Below are 26,760 nucleotides of genomic sequence, written 5' to 3'. Positions count from 1 at the left end.
AGGGACAATAAGCATTCCCTCTTCAGAATTTTGTTTCAAACATTTTCACGAGTGTTGATCGATTCCAGTGTTCCCCGCCGCTCTTAAATCCAACCCTAGAGGAAGGCGCGTAGATAACAAACTCTAAGTAGAATGGTGGGGGCGAACTTGAAAGCAGAAGCAATGGCTCTGATGGACAGGAGGACTGAACTGGAAGCTCAGATGAACGCCATCATCCAGCGTCTCTGCCAGCCCGGCGGTCCCGGAATTTCAGGCAGTCTCGTTGATTCCGAGGTAATCTTGCTTTTCCATATTCACTATTATTATGATTTTGAATTTTAGGTTTATTTTCCTGCAGTTTCTTGGCTACCAAACGGACAGTTAGTCAATGATTCAATGTGATTGCACTTTGCTATTATGCTTTCTTTTGTTTTCCAGCTTTACTGGTCATGTTTAGTTTCTGAGAAAATTGAGGAAAGGAAAGAGGGGAAACATGTTTTATATGTTCTGTTCTTTTTTATTCCTGAGTAACAACAAAGAAGCAACAATCGTATAGAGTTAAGTGAGTCTTAAAAAGCTTTATTTTTGGGGTTTTATTCATTTATTTATTTATCTAAATTACTTCTTTCATCAAGTTTATCGTGAACCAAAGGAAACATTGTTGTGTTTTCTAATTCTCTTATTTAGTCTTTGTTTTTGGTTGATTGCTGTAGGGGTTTCCTCGGTCAGATATTGACATTCCAACTGTGCGAGCAGAGAGGCAACGTCTTGCCGGTATGATGCTTGTCTTCATTACATCTAGGTTCAGTTTGATTTTCATTGAATGGAATTTTGGTGGTAAATTTTTAAGATAGTTTGAGTAAGGACGCAATAGTTGTGTGGCTTAATGAGAAATGGAGTTTCCCCAGCCTTAACAGTGCACTTTGATCCTTATGCCCATTTTGTGGCATTGTGGGCAAGGCTTTGAAGTTTTGATCTTTCCATATAATAGATCCTTTACAAGTGTGGAAACTCTATTAGAGAAATCATAAGTTTGTTAAGAAGGTAGTAAGAAATATGGTGGCAAAGATAGGGCTGCTAAAAAGGGTAGCCATGTACAAGTCTGTAACATGTGGTTGTGTAGCTTAATAGTAAACAGAGTTTCCACAGCCTTAACAGTGCCCTTGATCATTATGCCCGTTTTGTGGCATCAAGGGCAAGGCTATGAAATTTTGACCTTTCCACATTATAGATACTTTCCAAGTGTAGAAACTCTACTAGAAAGTCATAATTTTGATTGTTAAGAAGATATAAAGAAATATGGTGGCAAAGATAGAGCTGCTAAAAAGGGTAGCCATTTACAAGTCTGGAACATGGTGTACTTAATACTTGTTTGGTTATCTGGAAAGTCCTTTGGGTGAGTGGATGAGGATGCCAAATCCATAGCCTTGTAGCAGCCAAGGTAAACCTATAGGGTATGAGATGGCATTCTTGAGGACAAGAAACAAATACATGTATTAATCTTACGTTTCATGTATCTTGCATTAATGTAAGCATATTTATTGACACGTAGATTATATCATGTACCATTTCCCCATTCTGCTGTACTGTCTATCATAACTTATCATGAACTGTAATTTCTTCCAACCTACAAATAGAACAAATATTATACATATATGGAATGCATAAATGTTGGCATGGTGCAGTATGAAGCAATATTCTATCAATTTTATAACTGATAGTAAGGTTAGTAAGTTGTAAATATAGGCATTCATGAATATCATACATAAATGATATGGTCTAGTAAAAGTTCTCATTATATTTGAATTTCAAGTTTGTGCAAGCCCCTAATATGTATTATTAGACCAGAAGTCCTAAGTTCCTACTAGTCCAGAACCAATATATCTAAAAGAAACTATGACCATCATACTGTATATAAGTATGACTATAAATGCATGGACTATTGGAGAAAGTTTTTAAGTGTTTTTTGAAAACTTTTGAGGTTAGGCCTTAGGTGCCACATTGGTGCATCAAGTGCCACATCAGCAGCAGGTTCTGTCCCCTCAAGGTCCTTTATTTTGAAATCAAATGTCAAATCCCAAAATATTTGAATGACACCTGTTCCATCCGGCCTCAATGTTATATGGAGGCCCTTGAGGAAAAGAAAAACTAATCAATCATCCTCAATCTTAAATGGAAGCCTTTGAGGAGGAGGCCTTAGATGCCACATTGGCAGCATCAAGTGCCTCATTAGCAGCATCAAGTGCCTAATCAGCAGCAGGTTTTTGTTCCTTCATGGTCATTGGTTTTGAATCAAATGTCAAACCTCAAATTATTTGAATAACATTTGTTTCTTTCAAATAGCACTCAAGGTCTCACCACTAATTGTTAGAATAATAGTTAGAGAACCTTTTATCTTCAACATGCCTTGTTTTTTTGATGAATAAAGAGCAATATATTAAAAGACAAGTGGCACATCAAGGAAGCACCCCAAAGTATACTACGAGCGAAAAGAAACCCTTAACCAGGGCCTAACCAATCTACAAAATCTACAACGGAAGGGGGATCAGAGCCAAAAAACCCCTTAGTCCACGCCCACAGATTACAAAGGAAAAACGATTTACACCCATGAATCGAATGCTCCTCCTTTTCAAACGCCCTATTGTTTCTTTCCTTCCAGACAATCCAAAAAAGGCACAAGGGAGCTGAAAACCACACTTTCTTCCTTTCCTTTCCCATACAAGGCCCAAGCCACCCCAATAATTCCTCTCTAACTGAAGAGGGGAGCACCCACGAAACCCCAAAGAGGGAAAAAAGTAAACTCCATAAACTTCTGGCCAGTACACAATGCAAGAGGATGTGATCAATAGACTCTTCCTCTGACAGACACAAAGAACATCTATTAGCCAAGGAAAACCCTCTCCTCTGAATACGATCCAAGGTTAAGGTCTTTTTCCACGTAGCCTCCCAAGCAAAAAAACACACCCTTGGAGGCACCAAAGAATTCCAAATAACTCTTGCAGGAAAATCCCCTAGTCTTTCCGGTTCCAACGCCTTATAAAGAGACTTAACAAAAAATCTTCCGTCCTTTGCCTTTGTCCAAAGTACTTGATCTTCCACATCACTATAAACCCTCCTCTCTTGCAACCTTAAGAGAAAATGCTCCACATCGAAGACTTCCCAATCATTAAGCCGCCTAGAGAACCTAGGAGCCCACACTTCCCCTCCAGCATGGCTCCACATATCCTCCAGCCAAGCCTCCTTAGTCAAGGATATAACAAATAAAGAGGGAAAAGAAGTACACAAAGTATCATCTCTACACCACTTGTCCTTCCAAAATCTAACCCTTCTACCATTTCCCACATAATAAACCAAGTTGTCGCCTATCACATCCCAACCTCTCCTAATCGCTTTCCATAAACCAACCCCAAAACTACCTCTCACAACGCGGGACCTCCAACCGTCCTCTTCTTCCCCATACTTTGCACAAATAACTTGCCTCCACAAAGCTTCCCTTTCCACCGCAAAACGCCAACTCCACTTACATAGGAGGGCCTTATTTAGCAATGCCATGTTCCTCACACCCAATCCACCATTTTGTTTATCTGAGCAAACAATAGACCAATCCACTAAATGGGGCTTCCTCTCCAAGGCCCCACCACCCCAAAGAAAGTCCCTTTGGATCCGCTCCAATCTCAAACTCACACTTCTTGGCATATGAAACAGGAACATACAGTAGATAGACATATTGGATAGAGTGCTCCGGATCAAAGTCAGTCTGCCCCCCTTGGAGATATACTGCCTTTTCCAAAAGGAAAGCCTTTTCCTGAGCCTTTCCTCAACCCCGTCCCAAACTGCCACTTCTTTGAAACAAGCACCCAAAGGAAGACCCAAATAAGAAAATGGGAGCTTGCTAACCTTGCAACCAAACTCAAGGGCCAACTCCTCTACATTCTCCATTCCTCCCACTGCGATGATCTCACTTTTGTCCAAATTCACCTTCAACCCTGACATGGCTTTGAGCCACATAAGGAGCCAACTCAAGTAGGACCTGATCAATAGAAGGCTCATAGAATACTAAAGTGTCATCCGCGAACAACAAATGAGTAATCTCCACTCCCGCACCTCCTCTACCACTGAGCTGTCATCCTGGCAAAAACCCTTCCTCCTTTGCTCTCTTCAACAAACAACTAAGAGCCTCCATGACAATCACGAACAAGTAGGGGGATAAAGGATCTCCTTGTCTCAATCCCCGAGAACTTTGAAAGAAACCTGAGGGAGTTCCATTAATAAGGATGGAGAAACTGACAGTACCAATACACCACTGAATCCAACTAATCCATTTAGCTCCAAAACCCATCATTTCCAGCAACCAAAGAAAAAAACTCCAATTTACATGGTCGTATGCCTTCTTAATATCTAGCTTACAAAGAATGCCACCACCCCCACTTTTCTGCATCGAATCAATCGCCTCATTCGCAATCAGCAAGGCATCCAGGATTTGCCTTCCCTCCACAATGCATTTTGGGACTTGGACACTATCTTAACCATCACCTTTTTAAGCCTATTAGCTAGCACCTTTGCTAACAACTTGTAAAGACTGCCCACTAAGCTTATAGGCCTAAAGTCCTTGAGATCTTCAGCTCCTCCTTTCTTAGGAATTAAAACCAGAAAAAAAGCATTAATGCTCTTGACGAACTTGCCCTGATTATGAAAGTCCTTAAAGAACCCCATAACTTCCTCCTTCAGAAAACTCTAACTGAATTGCAAAAACGCCATTGTGAAACCATCAGGATCAGGAGCTTTATCTCCATTTTTTTTATAAGTAAATAAGAAATGCATTAAAAAAAACGCAAAAAGCCACAAAGCATACAAGGGGTATACAAGGCGGCTAAGGCCTAAAAAAAACAACAAAACCAGAAAGGATTCACCTCCCCTTAAGTGGATGCTACCCACTCCAAAAAGCCTATAAGGGAGAGAGACTCCTCACCTAAATACAATTTGGCACAACAAAACCAGGAGCTTTATCTCCATTAAGGTCTGAGAGAGCACCAAACACCTCTTCCTCCAAAAAAGGAGCCTCTAACATTCCTGCAACTTCCCCTTCCAGGACCCCAACCTGCAGCCCATTGCATCTGGGCCTCCACTCATCTGTTTTTGACAACAGAGAATGGAAAACCTGAACCACACCATCTTTAATGTCACGTTCTTCTATTACCCACGACCCACTTATCTTAATTTTCACCAAGGTATTGACCCTCTTATGTGCATTGGCCATTTTATGGAAATAACCAGTATTTCTGTCACCCTCCCTCAGCCATAACTCTCTAGACTTTTGCCTCCAGGATGTCTCTTCCATTATCACCCACTTCTTATACTCCTTCAAAGCTTGCTTTTTGAAACTTTGCTCTTCAACAGACAAGACCCTATCCCCTTCTATTGAATCCCAAAACACCATCTGCTTTAAAACTGAATCTTTTCTAGCAGTGACATCTCCAAACACTTCTTTGTTCCAAATCTTCAAGCATGCCTTTCTCTGTTCCAAATCTTCAAGCATGCCTTCAACATGCCTTGTGTACAGTGTTTCCACATAGAAACACCATCTCTCCCTTTCCTTCTTTCCTTTTGTCATCTAATTTTAACTTTAAAGCACCTTTTAATTAAAAAAAAAAATAATATAATGAACTTTCAAATAAAAATAGTTCAAATTTGATTTTTTACTAAAACTATTAAAAGATGTGTATCTTATATATCATATTGTGTATTGCATATGTAGCATATAATACACTTACTGATGTGTACTGCTTTACTTAAAATTGTGTTGAATCATATGTACCTTGATGTGTACCATAAGTTTTTGAAAATGATGAATACAAGTTGGAGAATTTAGTGCAATGAGGATGAAATTTGTGGTACAACCAAAAGAATCTGTAATTTCAAGAAGAGCTCACCAGTGACTATGTTGCTTGGCTTCTTGGTGGGGTCTATCCAAGGGCTTGGCCAATCCTTTTTGTGTAAGTTGAGCCCAAAGCTTTAGCCTTTTATTTGGTTCATGACAAAGTGGGCAGGGGCAGTCCTAGGGCCTGGAAACTCCTTTTGGGCCTATGTTGAGACTCTTGGACTTAAGATAGGCATGGCTTGCCCAAAGGGTGGGAAGATGTCTGTCACAAAGCCAAGCCCTGCAGCCTCATGGAAGGCCTAGGGGCCCGTGGCCGCCTTGTATGATCACTTTTAGGTTGCCAAAATAATCAATATATGCATGGATGTGTATAATTCTCACCCAGAAAATTTTAATATGGTTCTCCTATTGTTATTTGCATAAGTATGGCTAGAAATAAGAAAATTTGAGTATGGATGTTATTGAAGCATTTAGATCAAGATAGAACATTTGTGTAATTTTATAATTTATATCTTTAACAGGGTTATACCTTCAATTTCTTTCTTGCATCAGTCCATCTACAGGGATCTTTGGGAATTCAAAAAACTAAGACCTGCGCTCTGTCTGCTCTCAAACTTTCATGGGTTGATTTCAGTTTGCAATGGTTTGGAGGCTAAGATATGCTCCTAAAAACATGTCCCTTTACAACAAAACGATTGACTTGGTTTGCCTTTGAACGCAAAGTGGCAAAATGTGATGTTTGTCTTAACTAGGTGAGTCCAACTTAGGAGACAACCCTAGCTGTTTGTAATGAGTTGATAGCAAACATATTTGCGGAAGGACAGCCAACAGCATGAGTTGCTTTTAGTGTGTCTTTTCGGGGTACTCATGTGGGTGAGCTGCTTTCAAGATTTTATTTTATTCTTTTTCAAGATTGAAAAAAAAGTGAACTTTAGATGATGTGCAGCGAACACTTAATTGAATTGTGCTTGGATTTGTACGTTTATATATGATAGAGGAGTGGTTAGAGTTGCCTGCTGGGTGGGTTTGGTTATAGAGTTTGAGGTGTTATCTCTGTTGGAAGGCCTAGCCCAAGCAAATCTTTATGGTGTCAACAACTTCCTGTAGAGGGTGATTCAGTTTTTAGTTATTCCCTGGATACTTAGAGAAAGTGAGGTCCTTGAATGAAGGATTTGATGCATAGGATTTTAGATTTGACGTCAGACTATGGTCATTCTTTCTCTTTCCCATGCTTGGCCACCCAGTTAGCAGATTCTTAGGCCAACTTAAGAGCTGTTGAGAGGTTTTTGTAGGCAACTTCATTCCCCTCTGAGTTTTATAAGTGTCTTTGGTTATTGGTTGTTGTGTTTCTTTTTTTATTTTTAAGGATAACTTGTACTTTCTTGATCTAGGTGGCAATGAAATTGTTTTTTGTGGTAAAAAACTATTTATATCCATTATTTATTTAAATGTGTTATGCCTTGCAGAAATCTTGAAGTTGATTTCTGATGTGATTGGTTATTACTTCATATAAAAAAAGATGTGACTGTTCATTACTAGATTCTTCGACTTTTTTGTGGAATTGGGAGTTAAACCTAGAGGAGGAGGTCAATTATGCCCTCTGGCATTACAACAGAAAATCTGAAAGTCAATTTCTCATGGTGTTACATTCTTGGCCAAAAAGATTGCACGTAACTTCCCTTCCCTACTTGTGTTTGTTAAAAGTCATTCTATACTCACATTTGTAGCAATTACCTGCAATGAGGTGTAATATTTTAGATTTCCATGCAGCAGAATGTGAGAAAGTACTCCGTTGGAGCCAGTGTTTTCAAAGGTGTTGGTGAGGCTCGCTTCAGGGTGCGCCTTGAGGCGAAGCATTCCCAAAACTCGTTGAAGTGTTCACAAAAGTGCTAGACTCCTAAAAGGCGCACGCCTCTGGAGTCAAAGCGTATCTAAGGCACGCTTCCAGTGCGCCTTGAACGCATTAGTGCTTGAGGCATAGGCCTCAGATGTGTTTTTGTTGTTGCGACTAGACCAAAAAAATAAAATAAATAAAAAATACAAAAAGGGTTGTCTTTAACCAAAAGAGCCTGTGGAAAGTGCAATCAAAGGAGAAAACACAAGAAAACCCTAATTCTTAATTTACTATTGGTGAATTGTGGCAATGGCTCACTCTGGTGTAGATAGCTTCGACATCTCCCCATTGCTCCAAAGAGATCTCCCAATATGGTCCTCGACTCTTCTTCTCCCTCTTTGTTCTCCGTTCTTTTCTTTGCTCCAGTTCTAATATATTTTCTTCTCCCAAATTGGTTTTTTATTTTATTTTTCATTTTATATTGTCCTTTTTTTTTTCACACCTATTTGTTTTTTCCTTATCTTTCTTTTTTGTTTTGGTTTTTCAAAAAGCATCTTGATCTCTTTGTTTAATGAAGCTGCCTTTTTTTTTTTTCCCTTTTTCTATTTAAAAAATTAGCAAACCACTAATTTCTTTTTCTATAATTGATTTTATAGTAAATAGTAAAAAATTTTAGATAATTGATTTTTAGAAATAGTAAAAAAAAATTAGATAATTAATTTTACTTTTTCTATAATTGATTTTATAGTAACTAGTAAAAAATTTTAGATAATTGATTTTTCGAAATAGTAAAAAAAAATTAGATAATTAATTTTATTTTACTTTGTAATTTTCTTTAGTTATTAATTTTTTCAAACAACAAAAAAATTAGCAAAAAAATTAGGCAATTGATTTAATATTTAAATTATTTAGAATATGAACTTGTAGACTTTGAACTTCATTATATAATTGAAATTTTATTATTTTATATTCTAAAAAAGGTTATGAAATTAATTTGAGATTTAATACCAAAAATTTATGTAATTCAGTTATCTTTTAAATTTTTTATACATTTTTAATTATATTTTAATATTTATTAATTCTAAAAATGATAGTCTCAAAAGGCTTACGCCTCGCCTCAAGGACACGAAAATGGTTCGCCTTACGCTTTCGCCTTTAAAAACTTTGGTTGGAGCCTTGGAGGAGAGAGGAGATAAAATTTAATCAGTGAAGTATGCTTAGGTTTCATTTTCTTGTATGCTTCTAATATTAGGATGCATTTAGAGGAAATGGGAATTTTGGCTAGTATCTATTTTTTAACATACTTCGTATACTTTGATGATAGGGTCATAAATGCAGCTAATGCTTATAAAAAAATAATAAAAAATAAAATAAATAAATGAATAAATGAATACAACTAATAGTTTAATATAACAGATAACTGCAAAATAGGAATGCAATGGTCTGACAAAACATGCTAAAACAGACACAACATTATAGAGGGGTCAACTTAAAACCATGGTTGTGACAACCCATGTAATTTTCTGAAACCAACCTGCTATCTTTGTTGCTCTACTGTTTGTACTGCTGTGGCTCCTGCTACAAGCCTACTACTACATTGATTGCTTCTGCTGCTATTACATTGCTACTGGGAGTTTAACATTTTTAGATGTGACTTTTGTTTTATTGGAACTTCTTGTTTAATTTTTCTTTTTACTGCAGAGCTGCGGAATGATTACAAGGATATTACTGAGAAAATAAATGAAAATATTCAACTTTTGCATTCAGCAAGGCTTGCTCCTAGATCCTCACTGCACAAAGATTTAGGTAGGTAGTTAAAGTAATTGTTATTTTTAATCAGACTTGTAAACGGGAAAATATTCCAGTAAACATAATATGCTGACATGACTTCGTTTCCAAAGATAAATCTTATTTATCAACTAATGGATGTTCATGCATATAATAATGATACTCAGCATGGTTTTTTATGATCAATATATAGGTACTGGAGTTGTCATATTTTTTGATAAGCAACTAATACAATTTTTTATAAACAAGCGCCAAAGAGATGGTGCACCAAAGGTTAAAAACTTATAAAGAAACAAATATATGTATTTGAGTTTACATATCAATCTCGATGGTTAAAATCTTACCAATAGTTTGTCCTGATTATTTTCTTCTTGATACCTTTTCTTTAGATTTTTTCATATCATTAACTTCTTTAAAGGCTCTTGTTTAAGAAATTTGTAAATGATAATTTCAATTTATTTTTATGATGAATTTGGATAAGTTTATGTTATTTGGTTTTCTTTTCTTTCTTGTAGTTCATATTTGGATTTTTAGTCCATGGTGTCTTGAAGGTTTTATTTTTAATTCTTAATTCATTATCTTGGGAGATAAACAACAAATTGTTTATAGGTGCTTAGGGAGTTGACTAGTCTTCATCAAGTTGGTCATTCTCACCTTAATCAAGTTCTTACCATGTGTTTGTTTGCTGGTAGATATGCCCATCCAACAATGTATTAGGTACTATTTCTCTGTCTAGGCTAGAAGAAATATGGAAATTGTTGGCTTCTCTGATGATTGAGCTCATAAATAATCATTATCATATTGTTGATAGAAGATGAAAAATATATCTACAATTGATGGATGAGAAGAAGAATAGGCAAATATTAACCATGATGAGGAGGATAATACAATAGTTATATATGATTATGATTTTTGCAAGATCTTATATACATGATAGTGATGGTAGTGCTAAAAGATTATTTGATGAAGCCATGATAGAGTTTAATTTTAGAGAAAAGAAAAAGAAACTAAGAGTCCATTCGACAGTGCTTTAGAAAACACTTCTAGCATAAAAAGTGTTTTTTAAGAAAATTCAGATGTTTGGCAAAATTTAGAAAATACTTTTAAAAAGTTGAATAATCATTTGCAATATTTCCTAGATAAGCACTTGATAAGTGATTCTTCTAAAAACACTTATAGAATTTAAAAATGTCGAATAGAAACATTGCCAAATGCACTCTGAATTAGAAATTATTGACAATAACAAACAATTGATTTTGTTATTATGAATTTCATGATTTTTTTATTATTCAAATTTCATGTAATTTTATATTGGTTTTTGTTTTCTTAAATTCTTATTTATTTATTTATCTGTTTAAGTTGATGTTTATGTCTTGTTTCTCCTCGAGCTTTAACTCTCCTTGCCTCATTAGGGAAAAACGCCTCAAGCCCACCTTTAGCCTTATATAATATTATAACCAGGTAGTTGATCTATACATACTTCTAGTAAGTTATCGTGTAGAAAAACATGCTTTATATGAAGCTAATATAGAAGGTCACAACTGGCAAAAAATAACTCATAGCAAATTAGGACAAGCAATAGGAAATGTCTCAAAGTAATTAATATGATAATGTAGGACCTTTTGCAACCAAGTGTACCTTGAGATGTCTAATAAAACCATCGTGAATGTATTCATATGCTCAACAATAATTGACTCTCTTCTTCCTAGAGAACAATTTATTAAGCTTCCAAGATGGGTTCTTGTGAAGGGCATTCATTTCCTTATTCATAGCATCTTTCTATCTTGTTGAAGATAAACCATCTTGATAAGATGCATGAATAGACATGGAGACAAGGTAAAAGAAAAAAAAGAGTACAAAGATAAGGAAACATGACTATAAGACACAAAATTAGCAATAGTATGTTCAGTACAATTGCATTTACCTTGATGTAATGGATTTGGTAAATCAATAGCATCTACGATGGATGATGAAGGAATAGGATCCTTCGGTAGAGAGGACGCTAAACATGGGCCAGGAGAAATAAATTGTTGATTTTTTGGATTGTTGATAGACTATAAAGGAGGCTTAGGACATCAAAGAGAATGAGAATATAGGAACTTCCCCTCAAGTAGTTATGAGATGTGTAGATGAACATTGACCAAGGGAAGAAAAGAAGGGAATTGACTAGAAAAATATAGCGTTGGCACTCAAAAGTATCATTTAGATGTAGGGTTGTAACAACAATAACATTTAAGCATGAGGAGAAAGTTTGTTACACATAATGAGCGAATGGAAAAGGAGAGAGGCTTGGTTGTAAAGGGGGAAAAGGAGTTTGATTATTGATAATAGTAGTGAGCATACAATCAATGAGAGGACATGCAGTAAGAATAACATTAGCTGAAAAATGTGTTAGGACCTACATATCGAATGATGAGGTGCACAACCAATCATTGATGAGGCTTTCATTCAACAACACCATTTTGTTGAGAGGTGTGAGCACAACTAGCTTGGTGAACGAGACCATGATTAATAAAAAATGAATTCATGATAGATTGTGCATATTCTGTTGCATTATTAGGTTGAACAACTTTTATATGTTCACCTAATTGTACAAGAATTTCGTCGTAAAATTTATAAACAATGCTAGGTAATTTAGATATCCTTTTCATAAAAAATAACCATGTCAATCTTGAGTAATATTAAAAAATGTAACAAAATAACCAAATCCATTCAAACTAGTAATTCGAGAAGGACCCAAATATTTGTGTTGATGACATCAAAAGACTTTAATTGTCAACTATGACTGCAACTTGGAAAGAAAGTAAGGTGATGTGTGCCAAATTAAAATAACTTCACATTCAAAATAGGACAACTACTCAATGTAGATATAACTAGCAAATAAGGATACCTTAGACAGAAATGCCATTAAAGATGTGAGATTGTAGTATTCAATACTAATGAAGAACATTCAATAAGATCTATGTCATACAATCCATCTTTCTCATGCTTTGAGTCATCCTCTTTGTCCGAAAATTATGAAAGACATATGACATGAGAGAAAAAGTTATAGAACAATTTGAAAGCTTAGAAAACAATGGGAATAGATACTCTAATTGGGATAGAAGATTCAAGGTTGGGCCATTTGTTCTTATCAAATGCAGTGAAACAACCATGGAGATTCTCCCATTGAGGAAAGGTATCAAAATAGGACGAAGACTCATTATAGGTATAACTAGCAAATATGGATACCCTAGACGGAAATGCCATTAAAGATGTGAGATTGTAGTATTCAATCCTAATGAAGAACGTTCACTAAGATCTATGTAATACAACCCATCTTCCTCATGCTTTGAATCATTCTTTTTGTTTGGAGATTATGAAAGACGTATGACATGGGAGAAAAAGTTGCGGAACAATTTAAGGCTTTAGCAAAACAATGTGATGGTGCAAGTTTTAAATTGGAGAAGATTCAAGGTCCTTGGAGAGACTTTCTTTAAGGAGCAGGTCACCCTTTTCCAATTTGTGCATGGAGGCCAGATGGCTTCTCCATGCCCTTTTGGCAATTTTGTTGGAACTTCATAGAAAGTATAGTGAGTTTATTTATTTATTTTTATATGTGTGTGTGTGTGTGTGTGTGTGGAGTTCTATGAGTTAGCCTCTTTCGAAAAAGCTTAAATGCCATTTTTATAGCGTTATTCTTAAAAAAAAAAGGATATAGAAGATTTAAAAAGTTTTAGATTGATTAGTTTGTTAGGGGGCCTATACAAGCTTCTAGCAAAACTCTTTGGTTAACAGATTAAAAAAAAAAGGTCGAAAAGGTGGTTTGTAAATAGATTTTGGATGTGGTCCTCGTAATAAATGAAGCCATTGACTTAAGGCTAAAAAAAAACTGAGAATGGGATCATGTGTAAGCTAGACATGAAGAAGGCGTGTGATCTTGTCAGTTAGGCGTTTTTACCAATGGTCTTGGTATAAATGAGATTTGGTTCTAAGTGAATAGGGTGGATTAAGTAGTGCATTTCTATGGATCATGAGATTATCATGTAGTGGAAGAGGAGTGTCTCACTTGTTACTTTTTGATGATATCTTATTCTATGTGATACTAGTAAGGAACATATGACATACTTGAGCTAGACGGTCATGTGGTTGAAGGCAATATTAGGTTTAAAAATCAATTTGGAGAAAAGCTAGTCGGTACTAGTTAATGTGGAACCTAGATAGGTATTAGGTTGTAGAGTGGGTACCTTACCCACCAATTATATGGGCCTTCCATTGGGAGCTCCTTTTGGATCTTTTATGAGTTGGGATGTGGTGGAAGGGAGATTTCAGAAACGACTTGCCATGTGGAAGAGACACAACTTACCAATTTACTACATGTCATTATTTTTCATACCAAGATGGTAAGTTTAAGATTGGAAAGGATCTAAAGGGAGGGGCTCTTATGAGAAGGCCTCATCTAGTGAATTGGTTGACAATTTACATGGACAAAAGGAGTAGGGGATCGAGTGTTAGAAGTTTGTTCATTCTCAACAAGATTCTTCTTGATAAATGGTGTTAGAGATTTATGATTGAGAATGAATACCTTTGGAATCAGGTGATTATAGGGAAAAAAGTATGGAGAGGAAGAAGGGGGGGATGGTGCTCTAGAGGAGTGAGGGAAGGGTGTGAGGTGGGGGTGTGAAAGGCAATTAGAAGCAGGTGGGAGGTTTTTGACAGTAGAACTGGATTTAAGATGGAGAATAGTTGGGGTAAAATTTTGGAAGGATAAGTGATGCAGTGATGTGCCCTTGGGAGAGGCCTTTCTTGCATTGTTCTTAATAATCACTACCAAAGATGCATGAGTAGCTGAGATGTGGGAGCAAAAAGGGGAATGAGTTTGTTGGAACCTTAGGTTCACAAGACATGAGCTATATGAGGTGGAGGCCTTTTTAGGAACTTGCAAGTATGAACGATTAGTAAGGGTAGAGAGGATAAAATGGTTTGGCTCAATTTGAAGCATGGTAAATTTACAATTAAGTCTTTATATTTCTCTTTATCCAATGGAAGAATGAAGGCGTTCTGCTCTTGCATTGTTTGGAATCCTTGGGTTCCAATGAGGGTCAAGTTTTTCGCTTAGGAAGCTAAGTGGAGAAGAATATCAACATTTGATCAGCTCAAAAGGAGGGGTTAGAGGATGTTGTGCAGAGGAAAAGAAGAAACGGTTAGTCACATTCTAGTTCGTTGCTTGAAAGTAGTCATGTTATAGTAGCTATTTATGCTCTTCTTTTAGTATTGTGGGTGATGCTCTCCTCAATCAAAGATGTCCTTCTGAGTTGACATGGATCTTTTATTGGGAATAAGAGGAAGAAAGTTTGGAAAGTATCTCCTTTGTGCTTATTTTGGACCATATGAAAAGAGAGATTTGAGAGCGTTTAAAAATACTGAAAAAACGGATCAAACAATGCAACAATCCTTGATGCATAATATTTTAGAGTAGATTAGAGTATATATAGGAGATTGCTCATTGTCCATGATAGATTTTAAGATGTCCTTTAAGGTTAACATAGATTTTTGTTGGGAATAAGAGGAAGAAAGATTGAAAAGCATCTCCTTTGTACTTATTTTGGACCATATGAAAGGAGAGATATGAGTGTGTTTAAAAATACCAAAAAAGCATATCAAACAATCCAATAATCCTTGATTCATAATATTTTAGAGTTGATTAGAGTGTATATAGGAGGTTGCTCATTGTCCATGATGAACTTAATTGTTTGGCTAGGCTTTAAGTAAGGCAATGGAGTTTTTTTTGTGTATCCCTCCACCGTTGTTTGGCCTTTTGGCACCTTTGTATAAAATATGTTTACTTTTGTGTGCTTGTTTGTTCGACACTTTTAATATATTTGATCTTTGCCTATTAAAAAAAAAAGAGAGAGAGAAGACGGATAACTTACTAGATATTTGGGACTTAGCTCTATAGTCAATGACTGAGGATAGAGAAGATTGGGCAACATGCAATATCACCTGAATTGGCTAAAGTAGCAGCAAAAGAGGATGGAAGAGTAATTTGCAATGTTTGGATGAGATCGTTAGAATTCGGAGCTACATGTCTAGATGTATTAGAAGGTTGCAGTGACTATCTAATGGCATTAGTGACTTTTTTTTTTGATAAGTAATATGGCATTAGTGACTTGATGTATATAATGTGGCATACCACATATCACTCAATAATAAGGCTTAGTATGCTTGGTGCTGGCACATTGATCACACTTCCTATCACCATGTCCACCAATGTGACCATTCCCATGAGAATTACTAGGAAAGTCACGACCACCACCACAACTATTGTCATGTCCACTTTCAGAGATTAAGACAAAATATTTTGGACAAGCTACAATGGAGCCTTGACATTAGATGGACCTTTATAGCTTAATATAAACATTAAAAACTGTTAGATAGTGTACAGTTATTTTGGTTATTTACTTTTCCTTTTCTTTCCTTATTGTATTGTGGGTCCCACTAATATGTATATATATACCCAAGTCCAATGTGTATTATTAATAGTTTTTTTTCAATAACAAAAATTAGGGATTCTCCATTTTCTCTCTTTTCATATGGTATCAGAGCTTAGGGAGAAAAAAAAAAAAACCTAATTATTTCCGGTTTATCCGTGAATCAATTCTGGGAAACCTTTCGGTGACCGTGTTTCATTTCGGTCACCTTTCCCATCTCCTAAAACTTTCTGATCAACTGTATCGCCATCAGAAAACCCTCACTTTCCAGCGACTTTTCCTGGCGACGTCCTTTCTGACATTGACCATACCATCAGGTGCGCAAGGAGATCTTCAAGTTTTGTCAAAGCACCGGAGGAAGATTCTCATACATGCGCCGGCCACGCGCGTTTCTTCGCCGACAGCTTGAATCTCACGCGCCGGTGCGTGAGGGCGCGTGGAGCACTTTCCGGCCACGTGCTTCCACCTCCAGCCTCGCCTGACGCCGTCTAGCCACCCTCCATCCGTGCTTGTCCTTTCCGAGCCCTACAAGTGCATTTTTTGGGGTTTTTTTTGTCTCCGTTGACCCTCTAAACAACTTTTCCGGTGACCTTCGGTGACTTCCTCTCCACCTCGAGCCCTGCACGTGTCTTAGGAAGTGTTCTTCTACCCTTCCAGTAGTGCCACATTTGTTTTTCTTTACTATTTGGTCTCTCACAGCCGCGGATCCTCGGTTTTTTTTTTTTTCTTCTTTCAGCCGCGATCTAAAGCCGTATTAGGGCTCTCTTCGATCCAAACATATTTCGTTCTCTAGATAAGTAGATATGGCTACTAAAAGTTCCATTTTTTCCTCTGTCATATCTGGATCTCCTATGATTACTTCGAAGAAATTGGTTGGCAGTGAAAATTATTTGTCCTGATCTGCCTCTGTGGAGCTTTGGTTTATGGGTCAAGGTTATGAGGATCACCTTGTTACGCAGGAGGCGGATATCCCTGAGGTTGACAGAGTACAATGGAGGAAGATAGATGCACAGTTATATAGTGTGTTATGGCAATCAATTGATCCTAAAATTCTCCTTCATCTTCAGGCCTACAAAACATGCTTTAAATTTTGGAATCAGGCGAAAGGGCTATACACGAATGATATCCAACGTTTTTATAAGGTGGCTTCTTCTATTGTCAATGTCAGACAACAAGACATGGATTTATCTACTTATATTGGCCAGATTGCCTCTCTTAAGGAGGAATTCTTGACCGTGATGCCTCTTACTACTGATGTTGGGGATCAACGAACACAGATTGACAAGTTCTTCATGGTTCTTACGCTTATTGGCCTCCGTCCAGATCTTGAGACCGTCCGCGATCAGATTCTTGGCAATTCCTCCGTTCCATCCTTGGATGATGTGTTTGCTCACCTCCTCCGTATCTCCTCCACTCAGACTTTGCCATCTGATAACACTTCAGATTCTTCTGTGTTAGTTTCTCAAACTAACTCTTGAGGAGGACGCAGTGGTAACCAAGGTAGAGGCCAACGTCCTCATTGCACCTATTGCAATAAGCTTGGCCACACTCGTGATCGGTGTTATCAGTTACATGGGCGGCCTCCCCGCACTGCCCACGTGACCCAGTCATCTGATCCTCAGTCGCCTCAGCCTCCTAGTTTCTCCACATCTCAGGGTACTTCCCTCACTAACAGTGAGTATGATGACTATCTCCGCTATCAGACCATCAAGTCAGCTTCTGTTGCTTCTATTGCCCAGACTGGTAATGTTTCTGCTTGTCTTACCCACACATCTTCTCTTAGACCTTGGATTCTAGATTCTGGCGCTTCTGATCACATATCTGGTAATAAGGATCTTTTCTCTTCTATTACTACTACTTCTGCCTTACCTACCGTTACTTTAGCTAATGGTTCCCAAACTATGGCTAAAGGTTTTGGTTTAGCTCAGCCTTTCCCTTCCTTACCTCTCCATTATGTCCTTTATACCCCTGAGTGTCCTTTTAATCTTATTTCCATCAGCAAAATAACTCGCACTCTTAACTGTTCCATCACTTTTTCTGATAAATTTGTGACCTTGCAGGACTAGAGTATGGGGAAGACGATTGGCATAGGACGTGAGTCTCAAGGCCTCTATCACCTCTCCTTGCCTTCAACTCCTGCAGTTTGCATTTCCACTGATGCTCCCCTCCTCATCCACAGTCTCCTAGGCCACCCTAGTCTATCTAAGTTCCAGAAAATGGTCCCTCATTTTTCATCTTTGTCGTCGCTTACGTGTGAGTCCCGTCAGCTTGGGAAACATACTTGTGTCTCGTTCCCAAAGCGTTTGAATAATTGGGCAAAGTCTCCTTTTGAACTTGTCTACACTGATGTTTGGGGTCCTTGTCGGACCGCGTCTACTTTAAGATTTCAGTATTTTGTCACTTTCATTGATGACTATTTTCGATGTACTTGGTTATTTTTAATAAAAAATCGAGCTGAGTTATTCTCTATTTTCCAGAAACTTTATGCTGAAATCCAAATCCAGTTCAATATTTCTATTCGTGTGTTACACAGTGACAATGCCAGGGAATATTTTTCTGCACCATTTACTTCATTTATGTCCCAACGTGGGATCCTTCATCAATCTTCTTGTGCTCATACTCCTTAACAAAATGGGGTAGTTGAACGTAAGAATCGACATCTTGTTGAGACAACTCGTACTTTCTTTCTCCATAGTAATGTTCCTTTTCGTTTTTGGGGGGACGCTGTTCTTACAACATGTTATTTGATTAATCGTATGTCCTCATCTGTATTACATGATCAGATTCCTCATTCTCTTCTTTTCCCTAACCAACCACTTTATTTCCTTTCTCCTCGTGTTTTTGGTTGTACTTGCTTTGTTCATATTCTCACTCCTGGATAGGACAAACTTTCTGCCAAAGCCACAAAATGCATCTTCTTGGGATATTCCAGACTTCAAAAGGGTTATCGTTGTTATTCCTCTAAGACTCATCGCTACTTTCTCGTTGCTGATGTCACTTTCTTTGAGGACTCATCATTCTTCTCCACCTCTGAGTCTCTTCCTGTTTCTGAAGTCTTACCCCTTTCCATTATCTTCCCACCTGATGCAATGCCTTCTCGCCCACTTCAGGTTTATCATCGCCGTCATCATGTCTTTGTTCCTCCTTCTTTGGCCGAGGTACCTGCTGACTCACTTCCTATCCCTTCGGCTTCTCCTGCCCCGGATCTGCCTTCTTCTGCTGACTTATCCATTGTTTTTCAGAAAGGTAATCGATCTACTCGTAATCCTCATCCCATTTACAATTTTTTGAGTTACCATCGATTATCTTCACCTTATTCTGCATTTGTTTCTGCTATATCTTCTGTCTCTCTTCCCAAGAGCACCCCTGAGGCTCTTTCCCATCCAGGCTGGCGACAGACAATGGTAGATGAAATGACTGCTATACACTCCAATGACACTTGGGATCTTGTTGTTTTACCCTCTGGTAAATCTACAGTTGGTTGTCATTGGGTCTACACAGTTAAGGTTGGCCCTGATGGTCAGGTTGATCGCCTTAAGGCCCGCTTAGTTGCTAAAGGCTATACTCAAGTTTATGGTTCTGATTATGGTGACACTTTCTCTCCTGTTGCCAAGATAGTTTCTGTTCGTTTATTGCTCTCCATGGCTGCTATGCGTTCTTGGCCTCTTTATCAGTTAGATATTTAAAAATGTTTTCCTTCATGGGGATCTTGCTGAGGAAGTTTATATGGAGCAACCACCTGGTTTTGTTGCTCAGGGGGAGTCTGGTTTAGTGTGCAGGTTACGCCGTTCTCTATATGGCTTGAAACAATCTCCTCGCGAATGGTTTAGCTGTTTTAGTTCTGTTGTGCAGGAGTTTGACATGTTCCGCAGTACAGCAGACCATTCCGTTTTCTATCATCATAACTCTTCGAGGTAGTGTATTTATCTGGTAGTTTATGTGGACGACATCGTCATTACAGGCAGTGATCAGAATGATATTTAGAAACTAAAGCAACACCTTTTCACCCACTTTCAGACTAAAGGGTTGGGGAAACTCAATTATTTCTTAGGGATTGAGATAGCTCAATCCAGTTCCGGTGTGGTTCTTTCCCAAATGAAGTATGCTTTAGACATTTTGGAAGAAACCGGTATGTTAGACTGTAAACCGATAGACACTCCTATGGATCCAAATGTCAAACTTATACCAGGACAGAGGGAGCCTTTAGGAGATCTTGGGAGATATCGGCGACTTGTAGGTAAACTGAACTATCTCACCATTACTCGTCCAGACATTTCTTTTCTTGTAAGTGTTGTTAGTCAATTCCTACAGTCACCATGTGATAGCCATTGGGATGCTATAATCCGCATTCTTCGATATATCAAAAGCACACCAGGCCAAGGTGTGTTGTACGAGAACAGAGGTCATACCCAGGTTGTTGGTTACACAAATGCAGATTGGGCTGGCTCACCCACAGATAGATGTTCCACTTTCGAGTATTGTGTTTTTATTGGAGATAACCTAATATCCTGGAAGAGTAAGAAACAAGATGTAATGGTCAGATCTAGTGCTGAAGTCGAGTATCGAGGTATGGCTCTGGCAACATGTGAACTCATATGGCTGAAACATCTTCTTCAGGAGTTGAGATTTGGAAAAGATGAACAGATGAAGCTCATCTGTGACAACCAAGCCGCTTTGCATATTGCATCCAATCCAGTGTTCCATGAAAGGACCAAACACATTGAAGTTGACTGTCACTTCATTAGAGAGAAGATCGCATCAGGATGTGTGGCTACTAGTTTTGTCAATTCAAATGATCAACTAACAGATATTTTTACTAAATCTCTCAGAGGTCCTAGAATTAAATACATTTGTAACAAGCTTGGTGCATATAACATATATGCTCCAGCTTGAGGGGGAGTGTTAGATAGTGTACAGTTATTTCAGTTATTTACTTTTCCTTTTCTTTCCTTATTGTATTGTGGATCCCACTAACATGTATATATATACCCAAGTCCAATGTGTATTATTAACAATTTTTTTTAATAACAAAAATTAGGGATTCTCCCTTTTCTCTCTTTTCACAAAAACAATTGGTAGTGTCTTGCTTAGAAGAATATAATATATAAAACCGCAAAGATTTGAGTCTAAACTAGATAACATGAAATAGGCATAAACTCCTAGTGTTGTTTTTGTTGTGTTAGGTCAGCAGTTAAAAGATCAATATTGCACTTACTTTTTTTTTTTTTTGATAGGTAAAAAAGATAATATACTAAAGACGCCAACAAAAAGGCTCATTGAAGCACACACGAAGCATACAATTAGGGCCAAATGGCAAGCATGAGAAGGAAAAGAAAAACAAACACCCACCTCCCTAACAACAACCAACCCCCAAGCGAGTTGGAATGCCCCTAGCAGGAGCTCCCAAAACCAGTGAACACCCCCAACCTACACCCACTGATGATCAATATTGCACTTACTGTTCCCACAAATTTTTGAGGGTGCCATAGTATTTAGAGAGATTTTCCAAATTGCTTACTGGTGAAATTTTTTTTCCAAAGGTGGTGAAGATTTTCACATTCAATTCATAAACCTGAGAAACATTACCTTATTATGAAAATGACTACTATCAAATACTAAATCTTCTTAGAGCCATCATAGGACTCACTTGTAGTTGCCATCTAGGATTTCATACTCTGGCATTGCCATTCCATAACATTGTAGTCCTCACACATTGAATTTTTTTATTCCCTAGCCTTCTTATTTAATAGAGGATTATTTGTTAAGTATTTAATTTCGTATTTCTACATAGAAAAATGTGGAAAGCATGGTGCAAGCAAAATAATTAACTCCATTTTGTTCTTTTGATGTGACCAAATTTGGTGTTTCATTATCCTTGGATGTTTGTAATTTATCATCCACCCAAAAAATATCAGATTTGACCCATCCAAGCTTTACACGACACAAAGAAACAATAAGAATAATATTCTAACTACCAAAATAAATCTGTCCAAACTTTCAGCCATAAATGAACCATCAAAGCAAGCTGCCAAATCCCTCCAAAGCCAAAAAACACTTTTAAATTCAACAAATCAGCAACACTTAAACACTTTCCTATTCCAGGTGTGCCATTTAGCGAGGATTTTTAAGCTAACAAGACCCAAAAAAAAAGGCCCCAAATTTCAGAATGAAAACATGAGGATCAATTATCCAAAAATTATAGAAAATAGAAAAAATAAACCAAATGACCTCAAATAAGTTGGAAGATTGTACCATAATCATCAGAAAAATCAATTTACAACCATAGAGATTTCAGATTTTTTTTAATTATTATTATTAATAGTGTTGTTACTATTTGTGCAACAACTGCTACTACTAGTATACTTTCTCATCTATTAATTATTATTATTATCATAGAAAGATTGCTTGACTTCCTATCCTTTCTCACCTATTTATATTTGTTAACTAAGAATTCCTATGCTTTCTCACCTATTTATATTTGTTAACTAAGACTGCAAAAATACCTCAAATAACTGTTTCCTAATAACCATAAAAAATAACATAAAAAATAAAATAAAATATACTCTACATTTATTATACACCAACCAACAACTATTTATCAATTGATTTCTTGTTCAAGTGGGATAGTTGACTTTTTGCAGTATTTAAAGCATAAAATGCTTTACAGCTGATTGTGCAAACATGCCCAATTTCATCCACATTTTCCTTAGTTAAAAATGATTTCATTCACTAGTGTCTTCTAAAAACATAATTATGAAAGGTAAGAGCAAAACATTTCAGATATACCAAACCAAATAATTTGAGTAAGATATTATAAAAAATTCAAAGAAAAACGTTAGTTTCCAAATTGGACACACAGAAAAATTCAGTAATTTCGGTATGAAATTTTAGTAAGAAATTATTATTATTATTATTATTATTATATTAAAAGATTCTAATTCATTGGCGATGACAAACTTCAGTAAGAAACTTTACAAGTTTCTTTTGTAAAAGAAATCCAAAGAACATTTATAAAAGCCATCAGAAGGCTGGGTGAGTGTGACCCTTTAGAAGTTGATGTGCTACATTCTGTTTCTTCTTACTTCCTCTTTTTAGACTTAATTTTTTATTTTTTATTTTATTTTTAATTTTATTTTTTTACATTCAAATACATGTAGTAGTTAGAGGCTTGTAATTGGGTAAGGATGGCCCAGATCTAACAGGGTTTTGTTTCAGCAAGTTTGTCTCCAAGTAGCTGACAAATAGATAAAGATATATAAAGTTCAAATAGAAGGCTTTTCTATTGTATCTCAGTGGAATGAGTTCTGCTTTTTACCAAACAAATCTTAGCTTTGAGCTTAATTAAGGTTTGGATATTTAGGATTATTCCATGGGTGGCATGTGCTCCCCCATGAGTGTCAATGCATCTTGATGTTTGTATTAAATTGTGCATTCCTCCGACTTTCTTTTTGATGGTTAACAGTAAAAAATTGTAGCAAAGCTCTTTTGTCTGCATGCCCCTATGTGTCCATGTTGTGGAATAGGTTTTCTATAATTTAGGCATATAGGGTGCTTTTTCTTTACCCAATTTGTTGCTTTGGCTTCTGTTTATGGTGATTAATTTTTCACATCTCAGTTTTTTGAAGTTCTTATTTTATGAAGAATTATGCTTAGTTGTTTCCAATTAGTATCCTGCTTGTACTTTTTATATTTTATTTGAATTGATCCCAGTTTTTGTTTATGTACAAGATAATGATGAGGGGTCAAATAACCAAGGTTCATCCACTGCTACTGCTGTTCCATCTGCAGCTTCTCACAATGTTCTTCCCAGAGATACCCTGACTGCCATGGACGTTGATGCCACTGTCAGCTTACCCTTTGCAGTGGTTGATGAAATAGCCGAGGCATCACCAGCAGCAGAGGATGGGTTACAACTTGGAGATCGGATTGTGAAATTCGGGAATGTGGAAGCTGGTGATAATTTGCTCCCAAGGCTTGCTTCTGAAGCCCAGACAAACCATGGTCATGCAATACCTGTTATAGTTATGAGGCAAGGTGCACTGATCAACTTAACAATGACACCTAGAACATGGCAAGGCCGGGGTCTACTGGGGTATGTTTTGCATTCTTTCTTTCCTTTTTTCTTAATGCTCCTTACTCCTTTTGATTTACTATTAATTATTTTTGTTACCATTGCATTTAATTGTGATTGTTTTTTTCTGTTAAATTTGTGAAAAATTTGTTATCTACTAGAAGAGCCTAAAAGAATAGAATTTTTTAATGCCTGTAAAAGTGATTTCTAGTTGGCTATTTGTGGCATATTTCCCCATGAAATGGCTATTCCTTTGGCTTTTTATTGCACGATTCCTAAAAAGGGAAAAGAAAAGGGGGAAGGGTTTTGGATAAGAATATTGCACTATTTAGATGATATTTCTTCAAAGGAAAATAATAAATGAGATATGTAGTGGTTGGCAGTGAAGTTACTTGGAAATAGTTTGCAACCTTGGGTGGGCCATTCTAACCAATGTTGCATGGACATCTCATCATTACCAAGCCGATTTTTTAATCTGCTCAGGAGGCTATTATAAGCTTGAATTTCATTTCAAACATACTACAAGCAAAAATAATTGTAACTGGACACTGGCAGCCTGGCACATGTAAGATGGTTACTCTTGTCAACCTCTGCAGTGCCCCTTCCCAATTTCTGTCAGAAAGAAGGTGGTAATTGTTTCTTCTTTACTCCTTATATTTTAATAAAGGAATCTCTTGGATGGTGATCCATAAGCAATTTACAGAGTAGACTTCACTCATCATCTCCAAGGAATGGATATAGCCAACTCCAGTGGTCAATTGAAGTCATTCTAGCTCTTACTTGGTGTTATTGTGAGCAGCACTCTTATTTGCTTCTTTTGTTGATTAAAATCATTAGCAGTTAGTCTATGGAGGACTTTCCCATGGCCCTCATTAGTTTTCAAGATCCTATTATGGATATTAATTTTGGAAATAATGCTGACCTGGATCAGAGTACTCAATATGAAAGTTTCATATAAAAGAAAGTTCTGAAATCTAAAACATCTGCTGTGGCCTGCATAAAAATAGCAGCTCCACAACAACATCCATTTTGAAGGAGACTCGTTGCTATCGAGGAAATTATTATAAGAGCCTACTTAGCTAAAACTTAATGCTCAATTTTGTTGGTGAGAACTAAATTTTCTTTTCATTTCCTCAACAAAACAGAATGATGAAAGAAAAAGAATGATACAACTGTATTTAAAGCCAGGTGCACCTTAACACTGCTGTAGCTTTTCTAAAAGCTTCCCTGTTTGAATAGGACTTAAGATAACCTGCCTATGATGAATTCCTTGTTATTATCGTTGTTATTATTGTTCTTATTCTTATTCTTATTCAGTTTTATGTGGGATACTTGCAGATGTCATTTCCAAATGTTATAATTGGTTGTATTTCATGTCAAATTGGGAAGGATACGCAAGATGTTAGTGCCCTCTCCTGCTCTAATGCCAGCTGCAAAACGGTGCTCAGATATTTTGTGTTGGTATTGAGGTGCCTGTTAATTTTCATGGTTTCTTGTATGAAATGATTACACCAAATACTCCTCCCTCTTTACAGGCATATTACTTAAACGGATGATTAATTGATCTTATTGTGTCCTAACCTCTAATAGACTTGAAGAGGTTCAACCTTTTGTAGTTTCTGCTCTTAAGGTGCAAAGCCCAACATCCCATATGGTTTCATTAACAAGTAACATTATAAGCATTGTTTTAGGATTTCATATAGAACAACCGAGTAGAGAATGGGAATTGGAAATCGATTCCATTCCCATTAATAAAAATTTCATTAGTATGAATTTTAATTCCTCCCTTCTATATCGTATTATGACTCACCCCCATTACATGTTATTGTCATTTTTCATTTCCCACGTACCAAACGCACTAGGGAGGGGAGGAGTAGGTGTAATAGGGGTTGACTTGGAACCCTATCATTATGCATTTCTTGCTTGGATGGATGTAGCATATAGTGTGAGGAAAGGGGGGGGGAGGGCGAAGGTGCCCCTACTAGATGCATTTCTTGTCTAGACTACACTTCTGTTCTTTCTAGTAGGAAAAAGAGAATGGTGAAAAATATAGTGGTTGGACAGATGTCACAAAACTAGGACGCAAAAGTAGCTTTGTCTTCTGCATCAGTTTTATCCAAAAACGTGTTTGCCATAAGAAATGTGACATTGATTTTGACCTCTTTTTTTTCCCTCTGAAGAGTGACATGAAATAAAAAGAGGGTGTACAATAGAATGGAATTATATTCTCCCTTGAAAATTCAGGCAAAAGTATGTCTGGTTTCCAATTCCCATGCCCACCCTTTCTCTCTTGCTGCCCAAGTAAAGACCCACATGACCAGTAAAATAAAATTGGAATATAATTGAAAAAATTACCATTTCAATTTTCAACCTCAGTCTGACTTCAGAAGTTTAGGCAAAAATTAGCTCCTATGAATGAGATGGATTCAAACAGTTAACATCATTAGGCTTATAAGCCAGATTCATTATTTCAGTGAATTTTCTTATACTTCCAGATAAACTCCACTGCATTACTTGTTAGGTGAACTTATTGCCATTGTTAGATTACAATTTTCATCAAGTTATTGCCATCATCATCCCAAAAACTTATCAAGTCCCTTCCTCTTAACAATTTCTATTAAAGACCCTTTCTAGATGTAATTTTAAAGCATATGTATAATTTTTTATTATTCAAAATAATGTTATGATTTAGGCTGCGTTTGTTTTTTTATTAAATAGAAAAAATTAAAATATTTGATTT

General features: G+C 36.8%; 1 protein-coding gene across 3 annotated transcripts; it reads left to right on the top strand.

Annotated features, from left to right (window-relative positions):
- LOC100258659 (uncharacterized) lies at positions 1-25,691 on the top strand. 3 transcript variants are annotated; one of them, XM_003633123.4, is made up of 5 exons: positions 1-273; positions 693-753; positions 9,393-9,497; positions 23,678-24,041; positions 25,359-25,691. In XM_003633123.4, exons 1-5 carry the CDS (start codon positions 133-135, stop codon positions 25,378-25,380), a joined length of 693 nt encoding a protein of 230 aa, XP_003633171.1. In that variant the 5' UTR covers positions 1-132; the 3' UTR covers positions 25,381-25,691. The 3 variants fall into 3 exon arrangements, with proteins under 3 accessions (XP_003633171.1, XP_003633172.1, XP_059596844.1); XM_003633124.4 differs by having other exon boundaries at positions 9-273; positions 23,738-24,041; XM_059740861.1 differs by lacking the exon at positions 25,359-25,691 and having other exon boundaries at positions 9-273; positions 23,678-24,314.
- The last annotated feature ends 1,069 nt before the right edge of the window (positions 25,692-26,760 follow it).

Source organism: Vitis vinifera, chromosome 11 (assembly GCF_030704535.1).
Source record: "Vitis vinifera cultivar Pinot Noir 40024 chromosome 11, ASM3070453v1".
Taxonomy (NCBI): Eukaryota; Viridiplantae; Streptophyta; class Magnoliopsida; order Vitales; family Vitaceae; genus Vitis; species Vitis vinifera.
Note: the sequence above shows the minus strand (reverse complement) of the source record. Positions and strands in the feature narration are given on the sequence as shown.